General features: G+C 34.3%; 1 protein-coding gene across 1 annotated transcript in view; it reads right to left on the bottom strand.

Annotated features, from left to right (window-relative positions):
• The window catches only part of CALCRL (calcitonin receptor like receptor), a 94,816-nt gene that overhangs the window by 35,753 nt on the left and 32,171 nt on the right, over positions 1-26,892 (bottom strand). The window contains exons 3-6 of the mRNA XM_008687238.2: positions 6,250-6,339; positions 5,983-6,072; positions 4,654-4,746; positions 1,523-1,658 (exon numbers count right to left, since the gene is read on the bottom strand). Coding sequence (XP_008685460.1) covers positions 1,523-1,658; positions 4,654-4,707 — 190 coding nt within the window. The 5' untranslated portion in view covers positions 4,708-4,746; positions 5,983-6,072; positions 6,250-6,339. The remainder of the gene's footprint in view (positions 1-1,522; positions 1,659-4,653; positions 4,747-5,982; positions 6,073-6,249; positions 6,340-26,892) is intronic.

Below are 26,892 nucleotides of genomic sequence, written 5' to 3'. Positions count from 1 at the left end.
TCCATATCGCTAGTCCAAAAGATTCTATCTAATTAATGACAACACTGGCAGTATAATAGATTGCAAGGTCCAGAAACTTCCAAACTGTGCTGTATGGCATTTGAGTGAGACAGGAGTAGGTAGTCCGTTAAAAGAGTTTCTATGGTCAAAAGATTTGGGAAGCACAAAGTTAAAATAACACCAGTTCTTTATTGCAAGACTTTCTAGAGTGTTTAAAATTACAGTGTGTTATGACGCTCCAACAGGAAGATGGATTACACAATGATTCTAAAATGATTTTATCACCAAATTATCTCATAAAGATATTCCTGTTGTTCAATTAGATTTGAAGCCTACTTTTACATATAGCTACATGATCTGGAAGGGGTTAATTCTTTCATTTTAAACTTAAAACACTTAGATTTTAATGGAATAAAGTGAGAAGCCAGATGGATTAACACAGAATTTGTATACAGTTCATGCACTTGATAATTAAACCCCTATTGACATAATATCAGATAGTTTGTCATTGTATATTTCAAAGATATTTTTGACTGAATAAATTTCTCATAATAAAAATGTTTGGATAGATATATCTAAATACTTCTCCAAAGATAAGCAAATTATATTGTTCAGTTAGATTCTTCAGTAAGAAGAATTGTTCATTAAGATTATAAAAGTTGCCCAGTGTGGGAAAATCACTTTTTTTCTTACAGTCAAGTTCATTTTGTCAATTACAAATATTAATAATACCCTACTTTTAACATTTTGTTCATATATGAAACATTATATATTATACCATCAAATATTTTTCCAAAAATTTTAAGATCTTTGTTTCCACTGATAATTTAGAAATATCGAAAGTCTTTTGCTATGTTTTGTTGTGAATTTTGCGTTTTATATTTTGAAGATATTCCCTGTCTTTAGTGTTGCCAGATAAAATACAGGGCCTGGTTTTGGTTTTGACTTTTGATTTTGTTTTTGTTAAGTCTGGCAACTCTAATTGTGTTACTCATCTGTGTATATTCAGAATCAAGGCAGACATCTGGCATTTAACAATCCCTCAGTAATGTTACAAAAATATCTAAAGAATATCTTAATAGAAACAGAAGCACTTAGACTTCATTAGCATTGCTACCAAATGTATTATGCAAAGCACATGTTACCCACAAAAAATTATAATTTTATTGTGCAAACTCCTATCAAGCAGCTTGTGAAAAAAAGAAATACAAATTGCATAAACTGAAGATCAACAGCCACTATTTAATTCAAGGCACACATTTGATATTTTAAATATCTTTGTACCATAAAAAAATGTTACTAAAAATATTCCTGTTACACATACTTTTTATTAGAATTTTTTAAAAGAAGCAAGATAAATTATGTCATAAAATGTTCATATATAGTTAAGAATGCACACATGCCAGGAAAGCTAACAACTAACCCATTTTTAGTAATGGACCTAAGGAACCCATTAATGATGTAATGGAGTTTTCTTTTAAAAATATATCAAATGAATTTAAAATTAAAAAGTCATGTTTACCTTCTGTTTGTTGAATAGGGTCTTGCATAATTTTTTGGTAACATTCATATTGAGCTGTCATGATTTTATTTCTAGTATAGACACCCAACTGACTTAAGTCTTCAATGTTCTCTTCTGATTCTGCTATGTCAAGAATCTAAGGGATTAAAAAAAAATTCAAAATTGTGAGAATGTCTGTCAGAGGCAGTCTGTAACCGTGGAAAACCGTCATTGCAGTGATATGCTAGATGGTCATCTGGCTCTGGTGGGGGGGGGGGGTCTTGATCTGATGTATTTGCCAGTTTTCATGGTTTAAATATCCCTGCCATGTTCAATTTCAAGTGCCCCCAAACAGCTGCCAATAGCAGCTCTGGGAAGTATAGTCTATAGACGGTTCTCAGAAGCCTGTGGGAGCTGGCTCTAGGACATGTGTTCTGGAATATGGACAGAGCTGTAGTCAAAGTCCACCTCTACTTTTTCACCTGCTCTGTGACTATAGGCAAGATATTTAAGGCCCCTAAGCCTCTGCTTTCTTATTGTAAAATGAGATAAAATAGACAGAGGGAAAGTATCTGACACATGGCACATATTCAAAATTGTCATTTTTATCATCATATTTTGATAATCACAATATTGAGAATATTCATTTATGTGTGGTGTGGGTAAACAGAATTTTCATTGTATGCACATCAATAAATGTTTTTGGACAAGCTATATATTCATGATCTTCCAATTCAGTAGCACAATTTTAAGCTTCACTTTGGTAGTAATATTTACGTCACTTTTTGTTTCTGTTTTGTAATATGAAGCCTGTATAATCTCTCTTCAACCTTATTTCTTTTTCACTTTTCCATTATTTCTATTATTTTCCATAAGCAGTAATTTTCTACTTTTATTTTGTCCCCTTATTCTTTTTTTTAATATAAATTCAGTTAGCCAGCATATTGTACATCTTTAGTTCTGATGTAGAGTTCATTATTAATCAATGAATATTGTTTCATTGCATATAACAGCCAGTCATATCACATGTTCATCATATCACATGCCCCCCTTAATGACCATCACCCAGTTACCCCATCCTCCCACCCACTTCCCCTCCAACAACCCTCAGTTTCTTTCCCAGAGTTAAAAGTCTCTCATGGTTTGTCTCCCTCTCTGATTTCTTCCCATTCAGTTTTCCCTCCCTTCCCCTATGATCCTTTGTGCTATTTCTTATATTCCACATATGAGTGAAACCATATGATAATTGTCTTTCTCTGCTTGACTTATTTCACTTAGCATAATACCCTCGAGTTCCATCCACGTCGATGTAAATGGTGGTTATTCATCCTTTCTGATGGCTGAGTAATATTCCAATGTATATATGTACCACATCTTCTTTATCCATACATCTCGGCTTCTTCGCAGTTTGGCTATTGTGGACATTGCTGCTATGAATGTTGAGATGTAGGTACCCCTTCTTTTCACTACGTCTGTATCTTTGGGGTAAATACCCAGTAATGCAATTGCTGGGTCATAGGATAGCTCTATTTGTAACTTCTTTAGGAACCTCCAAACTGTTTTCCAGAGTGGCTGCACCACCTTGCATTCCCACCAACAGTGAAAGAGGGTTCCCCTTTCTCTACGTCCTTGCCAACATTTGTTATTTCCTGTCTTGTTCATTTTAGCCATTCTAACTGGTATAAGGTGGTATCTCGTTGTGGTTTTGATTTGTATTTCCCTTGTCCCCTTATTCTTGATTCTCTGTTCTCTAGCCTGAATTTGTATTTAATGAAGTCTAAATAGTAATATTCCCTCAGTGTGTGGCACCACTCAATTTCACTATCTCCTGCCCTCCATTCACTCTCTCTCTGTCATTCTGTGATTAGTTTTAATTTCCTAGTAAAGATTTATGCGGCATTTGTGCTGTACAAGCAATAAATGTAAATTTACAGCATCAAGAAAATTGACATTCTTCTCCTGTTCTCTGGAAGTTCATCATTTTTATTCTTAAAAACTCAGATTTGCACACTGTCTCAATGAATTCAAGAAAAATGGTCACAATCCTTAAATTGCAATAATCAGATTGGTAATCTGATACAGAATTACCTGCAGGCAACCAAAGTTGGCAGGTGCAGCTCATTGGCATGCTCAGTGGAGGAAGCAGGCTGAAGAAACAGAAGTCCTGCTTCTTGAATTCTAGTCTATTTACCTAAGATAACATCTAAGAAGTGCAGGATTTGGACTGCTCCTGTTTTTGAATACAAATGCTGACAGGAATGTAGTCTTGCTTTTTTCTGTTTAGGTTTTCTATATTTTTCTTGAGTTCCTTTGTTTGAATCTTTTTATGGGGTTTGCTTGAAAACACCACAGGAAAATTATTTGCTGGCACAGAATTAGATGAGATTACATCTCTCAGTTTCTAATACATATAGTGAGATAAGAGTACCATCACTCTTTTCATGTGGGACAGAGAAAAATGTGAACAAGATATTTCTGTCAATAAAGATAACATGATATGTATAAGGAATGTGACCCCTCCAGTACAGTGATAGGTTCGTAGTCATTCTTAGTCTACCTTCCACCTCTAGCCTCGCATTCCCTGCAGATGCACGCAGGGGCACGCATGTGTGCATACACTCACAGACACACCTGCCCCAAGCATAGCATCAATGACTGTCAGAAAACAGACACTTAATACTTATTTGGATGAATGGATAAGGAAATTACTTTAAAAATAGTGCATGGTTTCAATTAATGCAAACCAATCAGTTGGCAGAATGAGAGAAAAACCAACAGATTGGAATCTGCTTTTTAAATAGATCTAAGAATCAACAGGTCTGGTTGAAAATATTTTCTTTACTATGCATGACTACACTATAGAGCCATTTCATTTTTCTTTCAAACTCTAATAATTACCTTCCTCTGGTGTCTTTTACATTTTATCATTGATCTTCCTCACTTTGCCATCCCACCCCCACTGCCTCAGCATCCAATGAAAGTGGATGCTGAAAGATAATAGAATACTGCTTTGTTGATTAAAAATGTACTTAATTTATGCATCAAATAACTATGTCATTCTGTTGTTATTAACCCTTATTAATTATAGGTATATTGGAAGTTAAAACAAACAATCATAAATAGGGAGTTATATTAGAGGAATTTATGCTTACCATAAAAAAAGGCAAGATTAGCAGTAAATACAGGATACACTTTTTCTCCATCATTGAAGCCAAAATGAAATACGCTATTAAATATAAATCAAACTGCAAAGAAAATGACATAAATATAATTAATCAATGTTTATGAAATACAGATGGTACTCAATAGTAAATTTTTTAAAAGTATACAGTAATTTGGCTTTAAGAATTTGATTAATAGGTGTATGTATTACAAATGTTAAGAACATTGGAGTCCTGGGTGACTCAGCCAGTTAAGCATCTGCCTTCGGCTCAGGTCTTGATCCCAGTGTCCTGGGATCAAGCCCCGCGTTGGGGTCCCTGCTCAGCTGGAGTCTGCTTCTCCCTCTTCCTTTGCCCCTCCCCCTGCTTGTGCTTTCTCTCTCTCAAATAAATAAATAAAATCTTTAAAAAAAATGTTAAGAGCATTATGGCTTAAAGTACTAAAGAGCCTAAATACATTTTAGTCTTACAAACAGGAAAGCTTCTTACATATATATTTTTAAGTAATTAGAAAACATCTTGCTTTCTTTGCCTTTGCCAAAATTGGAATAAAATGCTTAAAGTATCAAAATAAAGAGCTTCACAAGGACATAAAAGCACAAATTTTGATAGTGTATTTTACTATAAAGCTCACCTTTATTTCCTATAAATATTAATCTCATTTTTAATTTTCTGACTTTTCAGTAATTTAAGGGGGAAAATTGTTCTTGGGCCAATTTCTTGAGAATCAACAACCATATGTCATAAAAATGGCCTTATAAATTAATAGAAATTCATCATTTAAGCAGGAAATAAGAGATTCCCTAAGTCATCAATGTTATTAAGATAAGGTTACAGGAAATGGACAATACCACATAAAGTATTTCTGTTAAATATTTCTGAAGGTAGATACAATTCTGAGCTAATGAAAATGGCCTCTAAAACAATACCCCTAACTTCTTAATTCTTAGAAACATTGCTGGGTTTGCTTACTCATTATAAACTCCATGAACAACCTACTTTGACAGTAATTTTATGAGATATAAATTATCATGATATAGTCATAATATTTACTTAACTGAATGTGTAAGAAGTATTTTTCAAGGCAAGGGAGATTTAAAAAATCTGGTCAATAGATATTTGCCAGAAAACTATGAACTTAGATTTAATTTTGTTAAGAAACTTGTCATGATTTTTATTATAGGGCCAATGTTAGAGTAAGAGTTATAAAAACCGTTTCCACATATTATACTTACTATTTTTATTATCACAGGCAACGAGAGCACACCAATTTCTAGAACATAGAATCTATGTCATTGCTTGCCCTCATTAATGACTCACCTAGACACAGCTTTTCTTTTTAACTATAGCAATCTTCCAAATCACGTTTTTTCTTCTATCAGCTATACTGGGTTTTTATTATTAGTTGATCTAAAAAAATATATAACCAAAAAATCAGAGGCATTGTATCAATTTTAGATATTAAAAAACATGTTGTAACAGAAGGAAAACAATGAATCAAAGTTTTTGCAATTTAGTAATTAATGCGTTGATATTTTAGTTTTTATTACATTTTACCATGAGAAAATCTAATTTTCCAATACTTACATTCACAATTGTCTCCAGACTCAAATCACATTTTCCCTCGGATCATATTGGACATTGTCCTGAAGAATTTCTTAAATTCAAGGTCATGACCTGAAATATTGATTGATGTAATAATTTAATGTTATTTCAATGAGCCAAAATAATTTCCATGGTAAGTTGAAATTTTCAAAGAAAACACCATTAAAATATTTTTATTAAGCTATTCCAATTTTTAAAAATCTCTTTTGCTTACAATATATTTGAATTTTTTCACAAATATTTGTTGTTTTCCATTATATGGAGAAACTTAAATTTATTTTCATTCATCTAAGATGGTTAAGATACTGAAATTTTAAATTAAACTACAGTTTATTTTTCCTTTGAATGACTTTCTTTAATAACGTCTTGGAGTGTGTTAGTTGTCTTAGTTACGTATATTCATTTCCCTTGCCAGTATGGTTTCTCAAAGCCAGAAACCATATCTGATTGATCCATGTAACTTTGGTGACTGGCAGTTAATTTACGTTGGCTGTATAAATGAATGAGTAAATGAATGAAAAGACTAAACCAATAAACTACTTTAGGATTTAAAATTACAATCAAGAAAAATAATTTTAACTATTAAGTAACTGCCATTTCTTCTATTAGAAGGCTTTTGATAGTGTTGGAATATATACTGACAATGAAAATTGGGGGAGAAAGTTCTTATATCAGCACTTTTACCTTCTTAAAAAAATAATGTCCTGAAAAATATTTATTTTTCAAGTTCTGTGGTTGTTTGGGTATTGAATAAACAGTAGTTTACTCTATTGACTTTGGGACTCTTCATAAAGGTTAAGCCAAACTTAAAGCATTAGTAGTTCACATTTCTCTATATTAAATATATATAATCCAGAAATACACAAATAAGAATGTAAAGAAATGTTATTCTATCTGGAAATCAGATAGGTTTTTTTTTATGAAACAATGCTTTGATGACTTACACATGAGTCAGGATTAAACTAACTATAATATGTACCTGTGCTCAAAAATTGAAAGGAAAAAGTGTTTCAAAATCATGTTTCAGGTTTTGCCAAACCCAGTATATTTGAAAAATATTTCACCCAACACTAGCACTTATTTGTGTCTCTTATCTAATCAGAAGCTTCAAAATCAGGGTTTCAAAAAGTATGTTAGTAAAATACCTTTTAATGTTTACTAGATTATCCTGGCACCCACAATTTAAAAAGACGTTATTCGTTTCACGAAATATTTACCAATGCAAATAATTCCACTTTTATAGCTTCCCTCTTTACCCTATTCCTTAGTGATCTGGAAAATGTGTTACTAGTAGCAAGGTTGTTTTTTGCACTGTGTAAACTTGTAGCACTCCTAATCAAGGGGCAGCAAATTTGGGCGGCAGTTTTTCAAACACACGGTGGACACCTGTGCTCTCCATGAAGTCTAACAATGACCATTTTAAGTGGTGATCCAAGTCATTTGAGTCATCCACCTGACAAAGGACCTATCAAATTTTCTTGCCATCAGACACATGTGGTGAGTGGTATTTATGGAGGAATCACCACTTTCGCCAAATGTTCTCAAGGTCAATAATGGAGGGCTCATGATTGCGCAAGTAGGTAACGCCACTGAAGATCCATCTGAAGGTCAGTTCAGACTGAGTCTCATATTAGTAGATGTAAAGGCATGATTGTTATCAGAAGTATGTTCAATTGTATTCCTCAGTTTAGCTCAGTGGTTCTTTGCATGCTACCTCTAATATGTTCCTTCAGCAAGTGGTTCCCTCTTCTATATTTAGCTTATTCCAAATTTATCTTTGCTAAAATACATTTGATATTAACTGACTAAAGCTGTTAAGCAAATCACTGTAAATCTTTCAGATCTTGTTAAATTATTTACTGACAACTGAGTTGCATGTTGCCTTGTGAGATATAGAAGTTCTCATCCAGTTCTAAAGAGAGATGAAGTACACAATGAAGGGTCAAGTTAAATGACTAAATCTGCCAGTGGGTTTTTCCAAGTGTCCTTAGGTTTGTTTAGTAAGAAAAGAGCTTATTCAAAATGAAGAAAGCTCTAATTTAAACTCTTAAATGAATTTGTAGTCATAATGGTACTAATAGTAGTTACTGGCATTTTCTCTGCTAGCCTCATGGATCCCATCAGTACTGTTTTATTTTCACTTCTCAAAATTAATCAAAATGGAAGATTTGGTTCTACTGGTAGAAACAAAATAATTTTCTTTACTGTACATGCGGAATTAAAAAAGTAGTTTATTTCCAAATAGTCTTCATTTTTCTGGTCCAAAGACCAACATAAAGTAAAAATGACTTATTTCATCACAGAAAAAACTTTGAAGATGAAGAATGTTGTAAAACCTCAAAGAACTTTTGAAATATAGCTTCCTAGTCACTCAGGATTTATGTAATCTCATTCTGGTTTCATTTCCTAAAATGACCATTGATATGTACCATAAAACATTTTTCATGGATCTACATTTCCAAATCCAAAACTTTTAACCAATCTTTTTTGCTTACTTCAGTGTAAAGCATGTCTTATTCTGCATTAAAAAATTATATATCAATGTGACTTAATCAATACTCAGTTATCAGAACACAGAAACCTAAATCCTGTAAATGTATAGCAGTGCCTTGCAAACCTTATTTTCTCAAAATTTTATTATTCCTATACACATTTTTCATTAACATGTTTTTCTTTATAACAGTTCTTAGTTTTAGTTACCTAACCCTGATACTAAAAGTATTCACTCCAAGATTAAGGGGAAAAAACAACTTTTTTACTTCCACTCCTCCATTTCCAAAATATCTTGGATTTCTATGGGCCCTATGCCATATTCTCTTCTCCCCTTACTTATCCAGTCACTATAAAGTGGGCTAACAGAAGCATTTCCCACACATACCTCATTTGCCATCAGCCGTCCTGAACCTTTGTGTGAATAAAGTAAGGATTTTCTATTTAGTGCATGCCTTTCCCTTATGGCATATTCAACATGCTACATTTCTTTTTTTTTTTATTTGAATTCAATTAATTAACATATAATGTATCACCCAGTGACCCCCATCCCCTCTCCCCTCCAACAACCCTCAGTTTGTTTCCTATAATTAAGAGTCTCTTATGGTTTGTTTCATGCTACATTTCTGAATCAAAATAGGGAATAAACACTCTTCTCCAAACCCAGTTTTTCACACTTGGATGGCAAATGGAAACATCTTTCTGTCATTCTACACTATGTAGAAGAGATTGTGCCACTGAGGGAAAATGTCAAAGTACAAGATCCCAGTTACCTTTTATTTTCTCCTCACTGCTTTTTTTTCCTTTCTGCTAGAATTATTCTTGCAAATTACTGTCTTCACTTCCAATAAAATCTTTAAGAAATACATGCAGTATAAGATTTTAACTCCCTACCCCCATCCTGGCCTGGAATGTCCTTAACACTTTCAAATTAAAATATAAGGACCTCTTCTTCTTAAATATCTGTTACGGATGTAAGAAACTCAAATATAAGTTTTTTTTTTTTTTTAAATAATATCACTTGGGGCTTCCATAATTTTTTAGGCTGCTGAATGAACAGGTACCAAATCACTGATGTAGCATAAACCAGTGTTGCTCAAATTGTGGGTTCATGGATCACCTGCATCAGAATCACTACCAGAACCTGCTGAACATGTTAGAATGTCTAGACCCCGCCACACACCCTCGGAATCATAATCTTCAGGAGAAGAACTGGGAATCTGAATTTTTAGTAAGACTTCAGGGAAATTCTTGGCCTATTAAATTTTGGGAAACACAACATAAATACAACAGCCTCATTGGACCATGCTGAAACCTGGACACACTCATATTCCTCTGTCTCTAGTTACTGCCAGACTATTTTTTTTTAAGATTTATTTATTTATTTACTTGACAGAGGTGGGGAGGGGCAGAGGGAGAAGGAGAGAGAGAATCCTCAAGCAGACTCCCTGCTGAGTGCAGAGCCTGAGCATGGGGCTGGATCCCAAGACCCTGACCTGAAATCAGGAGTTGGTTGCTTAACTGACTGAGCCAGCCAGGTTCCCCCTGCCAGGCTGTTCTAAAAATAACTACTAAGGGGGCACCTGTCTGGCTCAGTCAGAGGAGCATGTGACTCTTGATCTTGAAGTCATAAGTTCAAGTCCCACGTTGGAAGTAGAGCTTACTTCAAAACAAACAAACAAATAAATAAATAAATATCAAGTATAAATCAAGCAAAATATTCTGCCATGTTCCCAGGCACAATAAATGTCTCAGAACTCCAAAAGCAAATTTTCAAATAGCTATTTCAAAATGTATCTGGTAATGTTGTAATTCTTTTTGTGTGTGTGTCTGTTTATGCCACTAGATTGTGAGAACAGTAAAAATAGGACATGCATTGTATCTACCTTTATAACTCCAAACCCTAGGCACAAAGAGAGTAAATAGAAAGTGTGTTTTGAATGGATCACTTAAAAATGAATTTAATTAGGTTGAGGAAACTGGTGTTTGGGGGTGCTCTTAGCCCTATGAAGCACATTATAAATTCTGACACCTTAAAAAAAAGTCATTGACTGGATTCTACTCCAGGAAATTTGCGTTCAGTTCATCTCTATTGGGGCCTAGGGATAAGCATTTTTTTCAAGTTTCTAAGATGATTCTAGTATACAGCTGAAGTAGAGAACCAGTGGTACACATAGTAGAATTCCATGGTAGGCAGAATAATAAGCCCCCACATATTTCCATGCTCTAGTCCCCAGAATCTGTCATTTCAAGGTTATGGACCTTACAGATTGCTATGAAGTATCCTGGTAGGCTAAACTGATCATTTGACCCCTTCAAAGTAGAAGAGGAAGGTTGAATGGTCAGCTGTGGAGATGCAACAGAAGAAAAGGAAGCAGAAGAGACATGACACCAGAGATGGCTTTGCCAGGGAACCCACATACAAGGACCGGAAGGAAGCCTCTGGGAGATAAAGGTGGCTCTCAAACTAATAGCCAGCAAGGAAACAGGGACTCTGGCTCTACAACCTCAAGGAATTGAATTCTGTCAACAACCTGAATGAATCAGGAAGTAAATTTTCTCCCAGAGCCTCCAGAAGAGAATTCCTTGATTTGGGCCCTGTAAGACTTGAAATAGAGAAACTAGCCAAGCCCACAGGACTTCTGACCTATGGAGCTGTGAGATAATAAATGTGTGTTGTTTTAAGCTACTACATGTGTGGCAATTTGTTACAGCCCGTTGAAGACAAATCTTCACCTGGTCAAAAAATTATATTTTCCCATCAGATGTAAGTGGTAACTTTCTGCTTCACAATTGGCCAGTCATTCCTCCTAACTTTAGCATACATTTATCATAGGGCAAGGCAATCACATGAGCTGCAGAATTTCTTCCAGCTGTTCCAAAATTGTTAGGTGATTTTAAGAAAATCATTTCAACTCTTTTCTGCTTGGTTTACCAACTAGAAAATGAATACTTAATTTTTAGCTCCCTCTTCTATACTGCATACTTATTGAAAGATGTGTGCTGGAGTCAGAGAGGCATAGCTTCAAACTCCAGTTCTTATAACACTTAAACTCACTATTTTCTGATAGGGAAAGGAGTACACAAATAGTGGCTTGGTTGATGTTGCCTAAAATTTTTATCATAATTCATCTTGTCAGGTTGTTTTAAGTGTTGAATTACATCATAGATACAAAGAACTTATAATAAACACCCAATAAGCATTAGCTATTGCTATCATATTTATTACTCTATAATTTTAATTAGTCATGGGAATATTACTCTTATCTCGTATCTCATACATATCTTAGTGACTTGGCCAAGGGCACACAGATGCTTAGGGCTGATCCCAGTCTAACGACTCAGATTCTCCAACTCTAAATCTGAAGCCCTTTGCCCAAACTCTATTGACTCAGAGAATTGAGCCTTTTTTTTTTTTTTTTTTTGGGGTAACTAAAATATAGAAAGTGGTGCAGGATACATTTCTGTTTTGCTTATTCAGTTATTTTGCCTAACCATCCAATTTTCACATTTCATTTCACTTTCATTTATCAAACGCATTTTTATTTTTTCTCACGCAATTTCTTTTTTTGATTCCTTGTCTTAGTAAGGCTGGGATATTTTACTTTTTTTAAACTTATATTAGTAAACAGCTTTACAACTCAGACTTGCCATTCTGTTAAGATGCCAAGATAAAACCACATGCATTTTAATTTAAGAAATACTTCTGGAAATTTCAATTAGTCATCTTACCCTATTTATTGAGCATCTACTTTCACCTAGTTGTGTAGGGAGATGGAAGTGAATATAAGTTAAAATTCCTCAACAAAAATATAAAGTTAGAGAATAATCTTATTTTAGTGGTTTATTTCATTACTTTTAAACAGAGTCCATAGGACTCACTCATAAGGTTCTAAAGAGGGATGATTTCACCAACATTTAAGATAGGAAGTTAGTCCTGGTGCTCAGTCAATATGTGGTCATTCAATGAGCTTGAGCAAGTTACATACCTTCCCAGGTATCTCACTTGTAAAATGAAAGAGTAGAATAAGATAATTTAAGCCTTGGGTAAGGGTTCAAAATTTATGTAAAAGGCAAGAGGGACACTTTTGTTCAAACTAACCCAAATCCAAAATATCCTTGAAACTGAAACTTTCCAACACTGTTTTTTCTAGGTCAGGAAGATTTTCCCCAGGTCCCCTCCTTCTAATTGCCCAAAGGAGTTTGAGTTTGAATCTAAGACAGTGGAATGTAGACCCATGATTTTTTTCTCTTGCTACATGAAAATTCAGAGAAAAGGTATTTAGGCCAAAAGAAGTCACATCTTGATTTCACCTCTTCATATACTGAAGAGCTGTTCTCACTTTTGAAAGGCCAGTTGGGGTAAGTCTAGTTCTCTCTTCTCCACCGCAGAAAAATGAAATTAGAAAAGCAAACATATGTTTTCATAATCCCCCTTGCCAGACTTCTTCAGAATGGGATCAGATTAATTCATCTAAGCCAAGTTATACTTATCGTCATCAACATTGAAATAGCCTAAATGCTCCTGGGACCGGAAGCCAACAATTTAAGAATTTGGGATACATTGGGTTTTTATCTCTTTTGCATTTAACAGGAAATGACATAGGTAAAAAAAATTTAAATTATACAGCTCCAGAAATTACAAGACATGTTAAGGAATGATTCAACAGTCCATAAACTCAACAAGGTAATCAATAAAATAGCAAGAAAGATTATTACATTTAATTCATCAAAATATTATGACCTAGTATATAAAAGCACATCTAATAGCCAATTTTAAAAAGTCAATAAAAACCCCCAGAAACTATTTTATTTTGAAGAGGCATCTGAGTTTAACTACAACTATTAAATTCTACATGCTAAAAAAATATATATTATAAATGTTGCCCTTCTGACCAATGATACAATTTTCCCTTTTCCAGGGAGATAGTAAAATAAAGTAACATCTACCTGGTATTTAATAATTAGCCTAATAGAGGGACAACTGTGATAGTAGAGGCAAGAGTTGTACTGGTTACAAATTCTGATTTGAAAACCCAACTCAACCTCACACTTTCAAGTTAAATAACTTCTGTAAGAATAGTTTTCTCATTTGCAAAATAGCCCCTACACCAGAAGGCTATTGTGAAAATAAAATGAGATAATGTACAGACTTTTTAGAACTCAGTAAAGTTAGATATTATTGTTATTACTGTTATTATTATTCTATCACATTAAAATTTTTAGAAACGTAACCAAGCTCATACATGTTTTTAAGTTATTAGCCACAATTTCTATAGCATTGTAAATGAAAATTTACCCTATATTTCAAGGGGTGGTCATATGCATTGTGAATTTATCTTCTTTAGAAATAATACGTTTGGGGTTTTTTTCTGTCATTTAAGTCAGTTATGAAAATATCAAAGTGAATGGTAACAAGTATATTCCCAAATATGTCCATTTAGTTAACATAATTGTGTATTTCCTAATATTGAACTTTTATAAACTAAAGTTCTAGCAAATTGTTTGTATACATTGTAATCAAATAGTCACATCTTAAAGAATATAACACGCTAATCCATTAAAAACAAGATATAAACTCTCCCAAATTTGAGTACAATTTTAGGTTGACTATAATAGTCTTTACTGATCTGTATTGGAGCGAAAAAAAAAATATTGACTCTTATGCTTACTTGCTTATCTAATGAACATTCCAGGTTGAATAGCTGAATAGCCATTAAAGACAGATAAAATTGTGATTAAATTTGGGGCTTCATTTTACACTCTGAAGTATGTACTCATGGGAATAATTTTCCCATTGTGGGCATGATTAGCCATTTTCCGGTGATTTTGGTCACCTTCTTTTTATTTGAAAGAGGCAAGTGGCCAATTCTCAGCCCAATTAGTAAAAGGTGGGAGGGAGACTGAAAAAAATGCTTTGTACTTGATGGAAACACTCTCCCTCCAGGAGATCTAATATGGAAAGAATTGCTTGCTCAAAGAGCATAGAAACAAAACATATCTTTCCAGGTCTTTGGACTAAGAGCTTTACACCTATTTCCCTTTCACAAAGTCAGGAGTCAAATTCTATGTGAAAACATGTTTTCTTCCAAAGGCAATAAAATCAGAAAACGTATAATTCCCCTGGAATTTTAATTTAACATAATAGCTCATCATCAACACTGTATTTCTGTTATTTGGGACTTTCAATTTTTCTTAAAAAATCAAATTTACACGGTACCTCCTAGGATATCTCAGTATTTGGGAAGCTCAAGAACTCTGATGATACTGTCAATCCAGCACAATTTCTTTTTTTCCCTGATAAAATGAACCCCTCTTTCCAGTAGAGAATCTATACCCTCTGGTTCAAGTAAGTCTGTCCTCCTGGTCACTGAGGTAGGAAGTCACTGAAATCTGGTCAGATTAGCATAATCCTCTGATTTTGGTTATATGTATATATCTGACAGAAATGAAAACATATGTTCAAAAACATCTTGTACATGAATATTCATAGTAGTATTATTTTTAATAGCTGAAAAGTGGTAACAACTCAAATGTCCATCAATTAATGGATGGATAAATAAAATGTGATATATCCATACTATAGAATATTATTTGGCAATAAAAAGAAAGGAGTAGTAATACAACATGGGTAAACCTTGTAAACATTACACTAAGTAACAGAAACCAATCACAAAAGACAGATATTATATGATTCTATTTATATGAAATATCCAGCATTTGGCAAATCTATAGAGACAGAGACCAGATTAGTGGTTGCATGGGGCTGAGGGAGAGTGATGATGGGGACTGATTGCTAGTGAGTACAGGGATCCTTTTTAGGGTGATAAAAATGTTCGAAAATTAGATTGTGATGATAGTTGCACAATCCTGAGTATACTAAAATCATTGAACTATACAATTTAAACTGGTGGATTACATGGCATGTGATTTATACATTAATAAAGCTGTTTTTTTAAAAAGTAAATGCAAGAAAAAAAGGTATGTGTATATAAGGGAAGATTTGTGCTGAGCAGAACATCAGTTTCCTCTCTCTCCTTTGTCAAGAGATAATGTTCACACTGTAAAACAAAACACAAAGAGCAAAAGCCTGCCTAATTTACAGAGCATCCCACGGATGTAAACTCTGAATTGTTCCTTCAATTTGATGCGTTAACTTTATTTTACATGTTTAGAACTATTTTATTTGTAAGGAAAAGTACATTTTCCTCGAAATTTGCTTTCAGAAACTACTTTTCAGCTTATACACAAAAATATTATATTTCCTTCGAGATAAAAATTCTAGTTTATAGAAAATAACCATTATGCATAATTGGGGCAAAAGTTATTGTGATAAACTTAGAAAATATTCCTTAGGTTTAAAGAATTTATTATTGTTTATCTCTTTTCTCCTGTCAGTAATTTCTTTTCTTTACATTTATACAGTCTTATTTTATTTTTCTTACAGGGGTGGAAAACTGACAATTTATGTACAAAAAAATTGTAGGTATTTGTATTCCACTTGTGACATATTTAAATTGTGTTATTGTAAACAATAACAAGAAAAAACAAATGGGAATATTAGCAAGAAAAATTAAGGAACTTTAGTTTATTCTTTGAAATTAACCCAAGTTAAAAGGCTTACGTCCCAACTGTTTCCCTACTATGAAGTTATTACTAGGTAAAAGAAAAGTGAAAAAAGGATGGAAAAAAGAAAGGGAGGAGCTAAGGGAAAAGGTAGAGGGAGGGAGGAAAGAGAAATATCAATGGGTGTGTCTCAGGTAAATGCACACTTTATTTAAAATTCACCACATTTTCCATTATTTTTGTAAAGAAGCAAACAGTGTTGATAATACTGAAAAATTTTTAAAGATTTTATTTATTTACTTGGGAGAGAGAGAGTGTGTGCCCGCGCTCCTGTGCAGGAGGGGGGGGAAGGGCAGAGGGAGAGGCAGAGGCAGACTCCCCACTGAGCCCCCCCCCCCTTTGCAGGACTCAATCCCAGGACACTGGGGTCATGACCTGAGCCCAAGGAAGACACTTAACCAACCGAGCCACATGGGCACCCTGATAATCCTGAAATGTTTTCCTTTACAGGATCTCTATTTTACAATCATTAAACACAGTTCCACCTTTGTATTTTTTAGTATATTCATTTATTTACTCATTCATTCAAACATTTATTTAGAACCCAATATATTCCAAAAGCAATGTTAAGTGCTGGGGATCCAGAAATGATATAATTTTTGCTCTTGGAGTTGGTTAAAGCCTTGTAACAGAAGAAAGGCATGTACAAATTTGGATAATGAAGTGTTATAGATAATAAATATTTTTTAGTGTTTGATCAGATGGAATGATGCATTTTACATGGGAGTGGTTTATGTATGAGTGTGTGTGTGTGCACGCACACATGCATGTGGAGAGAGTGAGAGAGACAGGAAATATGACACTTGAGTGGAGTTTTAAAAAATCAGTAATTTGAAGTGCCAGATACTTGAAAGATGCAGGTACATAAGAGATTGAGGCATTCCAGGGAGACAGAGAGGCAAATTAGAGATGGTATTTTCTGTCATATTGAGGAGTTTTTATTTAATGCTCTAGACTAGAGATTTTCATCTAGAATGCCTGCTCTGATGTGCTGTGGCTATGATTAGCAGGACTGTGATTAGCAGCAATAAGCTTGAGTCTAGATTCAGTGAGACGCACTGATCCATCAGTGATGTCTGCCATGGCCACCATCCTAAGGAATAACATGTATCCCAAAGATTTGCTAACTCTGCTACAAATAATAATAATAATAATAATAATAATAATAATAATAATAGAGCACTATGATAAGTTTTTCGTTTTAGAAAGCAGGAGGATTGGGCACCTGGGTGGCTCAGTTGGTTAAGCAACTGCCTTCAGCTCAGGTCATGATCCGAGTCCTGGGTTAGAGTCCTGCATCAGACTCCCTGCTCCACAGGGAGCCTGCTTCTCCCTCTTCCGCTCCCCTGCTCCCCCTGCTTGTGCTCTCTCTCTCTCTGTGTCAAATAAATAACTAAAATCTTAAAAAGAAAGAAAGAAAGAAAGAAAGAAAGAAAGAAAGAAGATTAATTCAAAGGTGGCAATAAGGGTAGTTGGAGAGAGACAAAATACCGTAGTGACTTGTAAGTAAGTGAAGCAAGAAAATAATCATGAAGGCTAGAACTAAGAATAATAATAATGGGGACAGAAAGGAATATTTAACAGAGATATTAAAAATATTTAATCTGTGAGAACAGGAGAATTTAGGGAGTATAAGAAACCTAAACAGAGTCCCCAAATTCTACCATGAGTATCTGAGTAAGGTCCAATCACTAATATAAGGGATATGGCAGAGGAAAAGGGGTGGTAGGAAAATATCTGAGTACAGAGCAGACATTTTGAAGAATAAAGTCCCTGGGAGTTTGTCTAGATGATTCTGGAAAGCAGTAAGGGAGGGCTTTGAAATGGAAAGTTCACACCCATTGTCATATAATAGAATAGCAAATGGCGAAATTTCCTCCAGAAGGACTGTCATAACGGGAAGGGAGTAGACAGTGTATTCTGAGATGTGTATGTGAATGGAATGAGAGCACATTTCAAAACATTAGTGTTGAAGGAACTCAGTGTAAGAATGTGTGTTGGTAGAAGACAGAGGTAGAGTTTCTAGGGACAAGGAACTAGAAAAACAAAAGCATAGGTCCAGAATGAGCAAGGACTGTATGAGTGAAGGTAAAGGTGCAGGCCTGCGAGGAACTCGAGATTCTTTGGGGAATTAATGAGTGGAAACCTTGCTATGTCTTTTGGACCTTTGCTAGGCACAGAGTCCCATGATGCACTCTATAAACTGCTGTAATTTTGCACATACCAAGCACAGCTTATTTTTAATTATTTACTCCTGTGACTAAGTCTGGGTTGTAATTTAAAAATAGATTTTCCAGTGCAAAAGCAGTTGCACAGGAAGAAGCTCCTTGCTGAATTAAGCCTTGCTTAAGTGAGAACTGCTGCTTAAGAAGAAAGCGTTCCCTGTGAAAAAAGATGGCAAATCCATTTCAGTGAGTCTAACCTTTACTGAGTGCTATTATCAACTCAATTGTATGTTTTTTCCTGTTTCACAAACATGTTCCCAAAAGACTTTTAAAATAGCTTTCTTTCCTGCTAAATTGTTGTGTCAAGCACTTTTTCTGAATCTCAGCCTTCACTGGACCAGGATGTGTTAAAGAAAAAAATGCCCTGTCACGCTTGACATGGTGTAGGAGGACTTAACAACAATAGTAAAACATTTTCTTAACCTGACTGCCCCCTCTTTCACTGCATCCTAAGACAATGCATTTCATGAAAATGCAAAATACCCTAAAGAAACAAGAGGCGATTTCCCAAAACACTCAAGTGTAAAATCTGTCCCCTAAACTAGGATTTTTTCCTAAGAAAGAGAAAAAAAAATCACTGTAGAGAATTAACTTTTTTAAAAAAATAAAAGTTAAAATAACCTAAAATAAAACTGATTCATCATATGGAATGGTTCTCTAAGTACCTAATAGGTTGATCTTTTATTTTTTCCTTTTTTTGGAGGAAAAGAAAAGATCCACGACATCCTGAGGTCCAACTTGGTCACTTCAAATAATCTCATGCGTTGTTGGGGCCAGTTTCTCAAATTGCAACATGGGTGGTAGTACTACGTGTGTTTGTCTTTCTAATGAGGAGTGTTTCCCCACCATAAGTTCTTTCTGAGCAGTAATAACCCTGGTAATCTCAGGGGAAAAAGAGAAGGCGATGACGAAAGTCAGTAAAAGATAAAAACAGTTCAACAGCCATCTTGATGGAGCTCTGGTTGGAAAATTCACATGTGCCCTTCTGGGGCAAGAGTCAGTCCACCTAGCTGAACAGTATGCTGCTTTTGGCAGCTCATAACAACAAATTAAAAAAAAAAATAACAGTACAGACTTGAATTGGGAAAAAAAAAAAGACAGGAAAACGGTAGAAGGTAAGATGCAGGGCAGAGAGCACAGCTTATTGCATCCCTGGTTTTGGATACTAGCTGCCATATCTACTAACTGGGAGTGCAGGCAGAAATTTAACCTGCAAACTCTCCCTGGGTTTCTTTTCTTTCTTTTTTTTTTTAAAAGATTTCATTTACTTATTTGAGAGAGCTAGCAAGAGAGAGCACAAGCAGGGGGAGAGAAAAAAGCAGGCTCCCTACCGAGCAGGGAGCCCTATGTGAGGCTCAATCCCAGGACACGGAGCTCATGATCTGAGTGGAAGGCAGACGCTTGACTGACTGAGCCACCCAGGTGCCCCTCTCCCTGGGTTTCTTTAGCTCTCAGATGCATGATACAATGTCACTTAAATACATACTCACATAATAACCGATCACATTATGGGACATGACAAATATTTAAGAAGTAATCTCTTGCCCCTGCAGCAGAGAGGGAATGCCTTGGTTTGCTTTAATTGGTCCCAGTGACAAAATTTGTAATTTTAAGTAAAATTGTATATGGATATTTCACAATGCCAACTCCCAGCTTTCTTTACAAAAGGACTTTATCAGCCATCATAGGCATGGGATTACCGTATTCAAGGGAGTGTGACAAAAGGCACTGTTTTCAAAAGCACTTGTCTTCTTATCAAAACTACTTTGCTTGGTACATAAGACTGCTGACCGTTGCTCTTATGCCTTTTCCCATATATATTAGGACTTTCCTTTAAAAATGATAATAAATACCTGTGGTTAAATCTCTCACATCATTTCTTTAGATCCCCAGAACAACACTATGTAAGAAGGGAAGTCTTTTATGCTTTTCACAAACACATACCTTAAGAAGACTTGTTTTGCATTATCAACTGTTTGCTTTTATTTGCTTAATCAATTCCTGGATGAAGAAACCAGTGAAACTGAAGGTATCAGAGGCATTGATAGCAGGGGGACATTAGTTGGAGATAAAATGGTGCAGGCGCAAAATGTAAATGGTTCAAGGAGAAAGAAAGCAAAGCCTGCAGCAGCTCTTGATTTAGCTTATTTTGTTGTCCAAAATAATCAAAACGTAATAATATACACATAAAAAACACTTAAAATAATTAAATTAATAATTTGTTATTAATTAATGAAATAAAATTTATTGTTTTGTGTTTTAAAACATAATGTTGTCTTTTAGTATAAAATAGTGCCAATATGGGGTTGTGATGCAGTGGGGCTTTATCACTTCATACTTATTGTCAAAGCTTGATTCTGGACCACCCACTACCATCCCAAGGGGAAAAAAAAAGTTGATATGTCTGTGTGTGGCAAAGAAATAATAAAAACAACAAAATGATTTTTAAGCTAAGAAATACTTTCTTATTCTGTAAAATTGCATATATTTTGACTTAGTTCTTACTATTTTATGAAAATTGCTTGTAAGAAAAAATGTGCTTTTAAAAATGGGGAATGAATTCTTTAGTAAAGATGTACAGAATATTCAGTTTACAAATGAAACTGAAATTTTCTGCTATATATCTTCATCATGAAGAAAATCTTAGGAGGATACTGCCTCTATATAAGAAAGGGTACCAGTTGGTAAGAAAAAGGAGGGAAAAAAAGGAAGTATAGGGGAACCTAATATTGTTCCTTGGTTGGTTGGTTTCTATGGATTTTTAACTAACCATAGTTTGTAATGCTATGGTTAGTACTTAAAATAAGCGATCAAATAAGTCTCTGAAAAAAAATGTGGTTTGGTCCCCTTCTGCAGATTGTGTGTGTGTGTGTGTGTGTGTGTGTGTGTGTGTGTGTGTGTGTGTATGAGAAAGAGATTGAGAGAGAGAAAGAGAGGGAGCTAAAACTAGAAGATAGGACCTATTTTCCTGTTTTATTTCCTACTCGGGGAAGGAATGATGGAATCAACATTCCTAAAAAGACATGTTAACTAATCAACTGGAAAATCTTTTCGTCTGATGTAAGAAGAGGAAAATTTTGGAAAAAAATAAACTTTTACATAATAATGCTAATACTGCTTTATGAAGGATCTCATTACTGTCTTTTCAGGACTTAACTTTAACTTGACCATCCTTAAGAAATCTGTACTTATGCTAGTAGTCTCTCCCCCTCCCCACGTTATGCCTGCACCACACATGGCTTCGTGGTTCTTTTTTTATGCATCCTCTAATAGTACGTTGTAACACTAGATTTGGTGAGATCTGATCTTTTGCCTTCCCCACTAAATGTGGGGAAGTGCTATTTGAGAGCACTGCCTTCCTAATCTTTAGGTCTCTAGGGCATTGCCTGGTGTGTAGTATCCTTTGGTAACTTTTTTAATGAATAAGTAAATATTAGCCATTACCAGGTATGTGTCCATAGTTATAAAAATTAACATTGTTTTAATGATTTACAAAACCTGATCAAAGTAAAATTCATGTGTATTTAGGAAGAATAAAAGTTAAAATGGTTTGTCCCATCCATTTGTTTTTTTGTTTGTTGTTTTTTTTTAGTATTTTTTTTTTCATAGTCTCTACACCCAATGTGGGGCTTGAACCCACGACCTGGAGATCAATAGTCGCACACTCTTCTGACTAAGCAAGCCAGGCGCCCCTGTCCCACCCATTTGTAAAATAAAGAAAAACACTATTAAACTAGTCAGAAAAGTGTTCTCTCATGCTTCTGAAAACAATTTTTTAAAAATGGGTAGGTAACTATATCATGGCAATCAAAAATGGAGAAGTTACCAAGTTTCAAATGAACTATTATTTCTAATTCTTAAATAGTGCATATTCAAAGTTTAGTAGTGTATTTTAACCTGTTAATCCTAGAAATTTGTGATAACATTGATTTCGTATTCTAAGAGAAAAAAATACAAATTTAAAAATAAAAGAATGAGAAGTCTTTGGGCATGAGGTGAGGACTGAGATACAGTGAGATATAAATATATATGATTGCTATTAAAGCTTTCCTTGGCAGTAAGCATATATTTAGGTAAAATATTGCTTTAAAGAAATTCAAATAGCATCTGGTTAAATATGAATAAACCCAGGGTTCAGATTTTAACCAAACCTGAGGATCACAGAGGAAAGCGAGTGAGGGCTGGTTCTAGCAACAGTTGTGACCTATGGCTTCTTGTGCATGGTGCATTAAGGTTACTAATATTCTCACCTCCACCTGTTGTCTTGTGTTCTGTTACTAAACAAGCTGTATAAAATTTGAGCAAATGCATTTATCTTTGGTGGTCTCAATTTTGTTTTTTTATTTGTAAAATAAGGGTATTGGACTAGATTCTTAAGGTTCTTTTTTGTTCTTTAATTCTATTGCTCTGAGTGGAAAATACTGTTACTATATTCAAGATATATATATTCATGCAAATACATTAAGTGTTGAAGGCCAAACTAAAAAAAAAAAAAAAAAAGGAACTCTTCCTCACCTATTTATTTCAGATAAACAGGCAACAAAATATTACAGTTTGCAAAATAATGCTATTTTGATATTTATTGATATACTTAAAGAACTTAATTTTGGATTTTGTTTTTAGCTATAGGGAGTTTTTTTTTTCTCCTTTTCTCCTCAAGGACTTAATTAATAAATGAGTTGTCAACACATCTAGGAAACATTATTTAGAAATAGAGAATCTAGAAATAAACCCCAAAGATGCCTAAGATGATGCTCATAAAATTCTATAATGTGCTGTATACCTTCCTTTTGATAAGTTAGGATGATACAGATGCCCAAAGGCCTCCTGCAGAAATAAAGAAATGAATTCACTATAATCTAGCACTGGAGTACTTTGTTCTGTACAAATGGAAATTTAAAAACTCTCTTCTGCACCTAGTTTTATTTTTTGCTCTTATGATAATCCAGAACAACTTTTGGATTTTATTGTAATTCATCTACAAATTCTCCCATCTCAGAAAAGTTACCAATAAAATTTTAGTAAAAGAAACTAAGTATTTTAATCACTGTATAGTGGACGAAGTGATTATAACTCCAGTGATAGCTAAGACCAAGAACAAGCTAGACCAAGAAAAAAATGAGATTAAATATGCAGTGTTTTTTTAACATTTTTATTCTAGCCTCTCATTTTCCATGCTCTATACGGTTTGTAATTAAAACGTTTCATGGAGATATATAATTTGGTTTTTCCTAAATTCTTTCCTAAAAATTAAGTAGCAATTACATTTTAAAGAGAGTACAAATAAATTAATTCAGATCTTATAAAGTGTTTACAATTACTCTTGGTTAAAAGCCTATCCTTCTCCTATTTCTTCCTCCCCTCGTTCTGCCCCAAGACTCTAACAGTCACTGTGAGCTCTTTGTAAAGAAATGTTTTACATGTGAATGCCTTTAATTGACTCGGTTTACCAAACAATGATGGATAATAGCCCCGAAATCCCTGGGAAAATGTTTGAAACATCAAAGATTTCCCCCTTCCACTGGATCAGTTTTTCAAACTCATTTGTTTTGATTCAGGAAATAATCTTAGTTAAGATCAGGATTTTCCTCTGGACCAATAAAGAAGATACTATTGTGATCTAAGCAACTGTGAGAGAGAGGGAGAGGGAGGGAAGGAGGGGGGGAGAAAGAGAGAGAGACAGCAAGAGGCTATTCCAGAAGAGAAGTAACACCGGCAAAAAAAAGTAACAAAAGACAGGGAGAAAAGCATGAATATCAAATAGGCATAATGCTAACATACCATAATTTCAAATTCCAGAGATTCAAACATTCGTTCTGTTTTCCTTGACAACTATTACATGTGATTATTGTCAGCTGTTATATTTTAAATCTTATAAGGTAATTGCTCTATCTGATGACTGCTCTACCTATAATTGTTAAATTTTTACAAGTTAAGTAAAATCTATCTGCCCCCCCATAAGAGGAAAGCAAGAGGATGGACTATAATATCATTTAACACACTGTTATTCACACACCAAAAAGATAAAAGCAGGTTTGGGGCAGACTGTTTCCAGCAGGAATAAGGAAATTATTTTTCTCTTTTGCAATTCTGATAGAAATCTATGGAAAGTAATTGTCATTGGCCTTACCTTGAAATAATCTTTTTTATTGAAGGTATAACTTGTGTGCTGACACACACACAAAAACTTTGATTTATGTCTCAATAGATATAAAGTACCAGAGAGGGCAACCCAGAGTTTGCTTTGTTAACATTTACATCTTGGGAAAAGTGAGAAAGATTATTTTTTAGAGTTAGTCATCGATTGTCTGTGTTGATACTATGTATCTATCAAACTTACGCAAATTCTTTTACCCCTATAACCTTGATCTCTACGTAAAATGGGGATAATGATATTATATCCTATTTAGAGCTGATGTAATACATGAAAAATTTGTATGTAGTAAGTTTAGAACACTTTCTGGCACATTAGTAAACACTTAATAAATGTTAGTTATTATTATGGATCATTATAATGCAAATTTAATATTGGGTATCGTTAGTTGTCACCCAGCAGGAGGAATGGAAAGCTAAATTGGGACATCAGTAAGCACATATTTTATTTATACAAAAATTTCACTTTTGGGAGGAATGTTCTTTCTTCCACCATGTATTATTAGAGTGTGAGTATGGGAAAGTTGCATAATTGTAGTTGTCCAAGAAAGTCCATTAGTGTATTTTATCCAAGGAGGTTTTTCAATTCCTTATTATTTGTCAACCATATTTCATTTATAAATATAAAAGTTACTTTAAATAATAACGTTATAAGTAGATGACTATATTTTAAATTCACTGCTCACATATTAATGTAGACAGCAGCATGTCGTAATGGACTCATTTAAATCCACTTTTATTAAGAAAAGTCATAATTATTAGCTGCCAAATCTATATGAGATTGCAAACATGATCTTTCTTTTATCATAATAGAATAAATCATACCCCAAATCAAAGTACATATGTGAATCCTGGCTAAAAATTGTGTCTGACTGGCAACCTCTGCACTGTACGCCATCTGCTATCTTGATGCCCACTCCACATTGACTACACAAAAGCTGAAGAAAAACCCATGGAAACACTGACATTTAAGACATATTTTTCCAGGACTATGGAGGGATTCTAATTAATGTAGAATGGGATTCAGAAACAATCATCACCTACTCAACAGACAGAGCTGACAAACACATCATCCCCAAATTACTGTCTTTTCTGAAGCTCATACGATTGAGAGTTGTGCTTATCAGGAAATTAATAAGTATAAGTGGTTTTGTTTTTTTAAGGCAGCCAGAGAAATGAGTCTATTCCTTTTGTACACACCCTCTACCCCCCACTCCCCCATCCTCCACCCCCCACCTCCATTCATTCTGGAATTCCACTTCCTAGAAAATAAAATACATTTTGTTTGTTGATTGATTGATTGATTTGGTTAGGAGTTAGACACTGGTAATGTCCCAATAATTTCTGTGGTTAAGAGTTAAATCTGACAAATCAAGCCCTATAGGGAAGGAAGGAAGTAGCAAGAGCCCCAGTAGCAATATATTGAAGTTCCTGGAGAAGAGGTTATTATGCATTCTATTATTCAAAGTGTAAGAGCTCTAGATGACAAGATATGATATATATAGGATATGAGACAATTCCACATTAGAAAAATCTAGATAAATGTTTAAAAAAATGCTTCCTAAATGTTGGGGATTTGGCTAAAATCAGTACTTATAGGCTTGCCTTTGAATTTCTGACCAGAAAAGACGTTTTGGGAACCCCTAGAGAACAGTGAGCATTTCTCAAAATGTGTATGTCTGCATGCAGGTCTATCTTCAGGCCGTGATCAGCAAACAAAATAAAATAAATTTGTTCTTTAAAGGGGCATGCTTGAAAAATATTGAAGAACTAGGGAAAGAGAAATCTTTTTAAAGAATCTAAGGAAGAGTATAGATCTGAAAAGTATGCTTCCTAATATATAGAAAACTTTTCATAAACCATTGTGGCATTTAATAGTGTCCCTGGGAGGAAACGAGTAGTATTTCTGATATCAATTTGACATTCAGTCATAAAAGGGTTTTTAATTATGTCTAGTTCATGAAATATTTGGCTGAAAATTCTTTTTGAAGGACTGATATGTAAGAAGTTCTTACACAACAATTTAAATTGGGGAGTTATTGACATATAGAGGACATGATGATTATTTTCTACTTAGGGATTCTACTCAGTTATTATCTGGGATAACTTTAAATTTTTAAAATAACTCTTA

This window comes from Ursus maritimus, unplaced genomic scaffold, assembly GCF_017311325.1.
Source record: "Ursus maritimus isolate PB19 unplaced genomic scaffold, ASM1731132v1 scaffold_1, whole genome shotgun sequence".
Taxonomy (NCBI): Eukaryota; Metazoa; Chordata; class Mammalia; order Carnivora; family Ursidae; genus Ursus; species Ursus maritimus.
The sequence above is the reverse complement of the archived record's forward strand: the minus strand, read 5'-3'. Positions and strand labels throughout refer to the sequence as shown.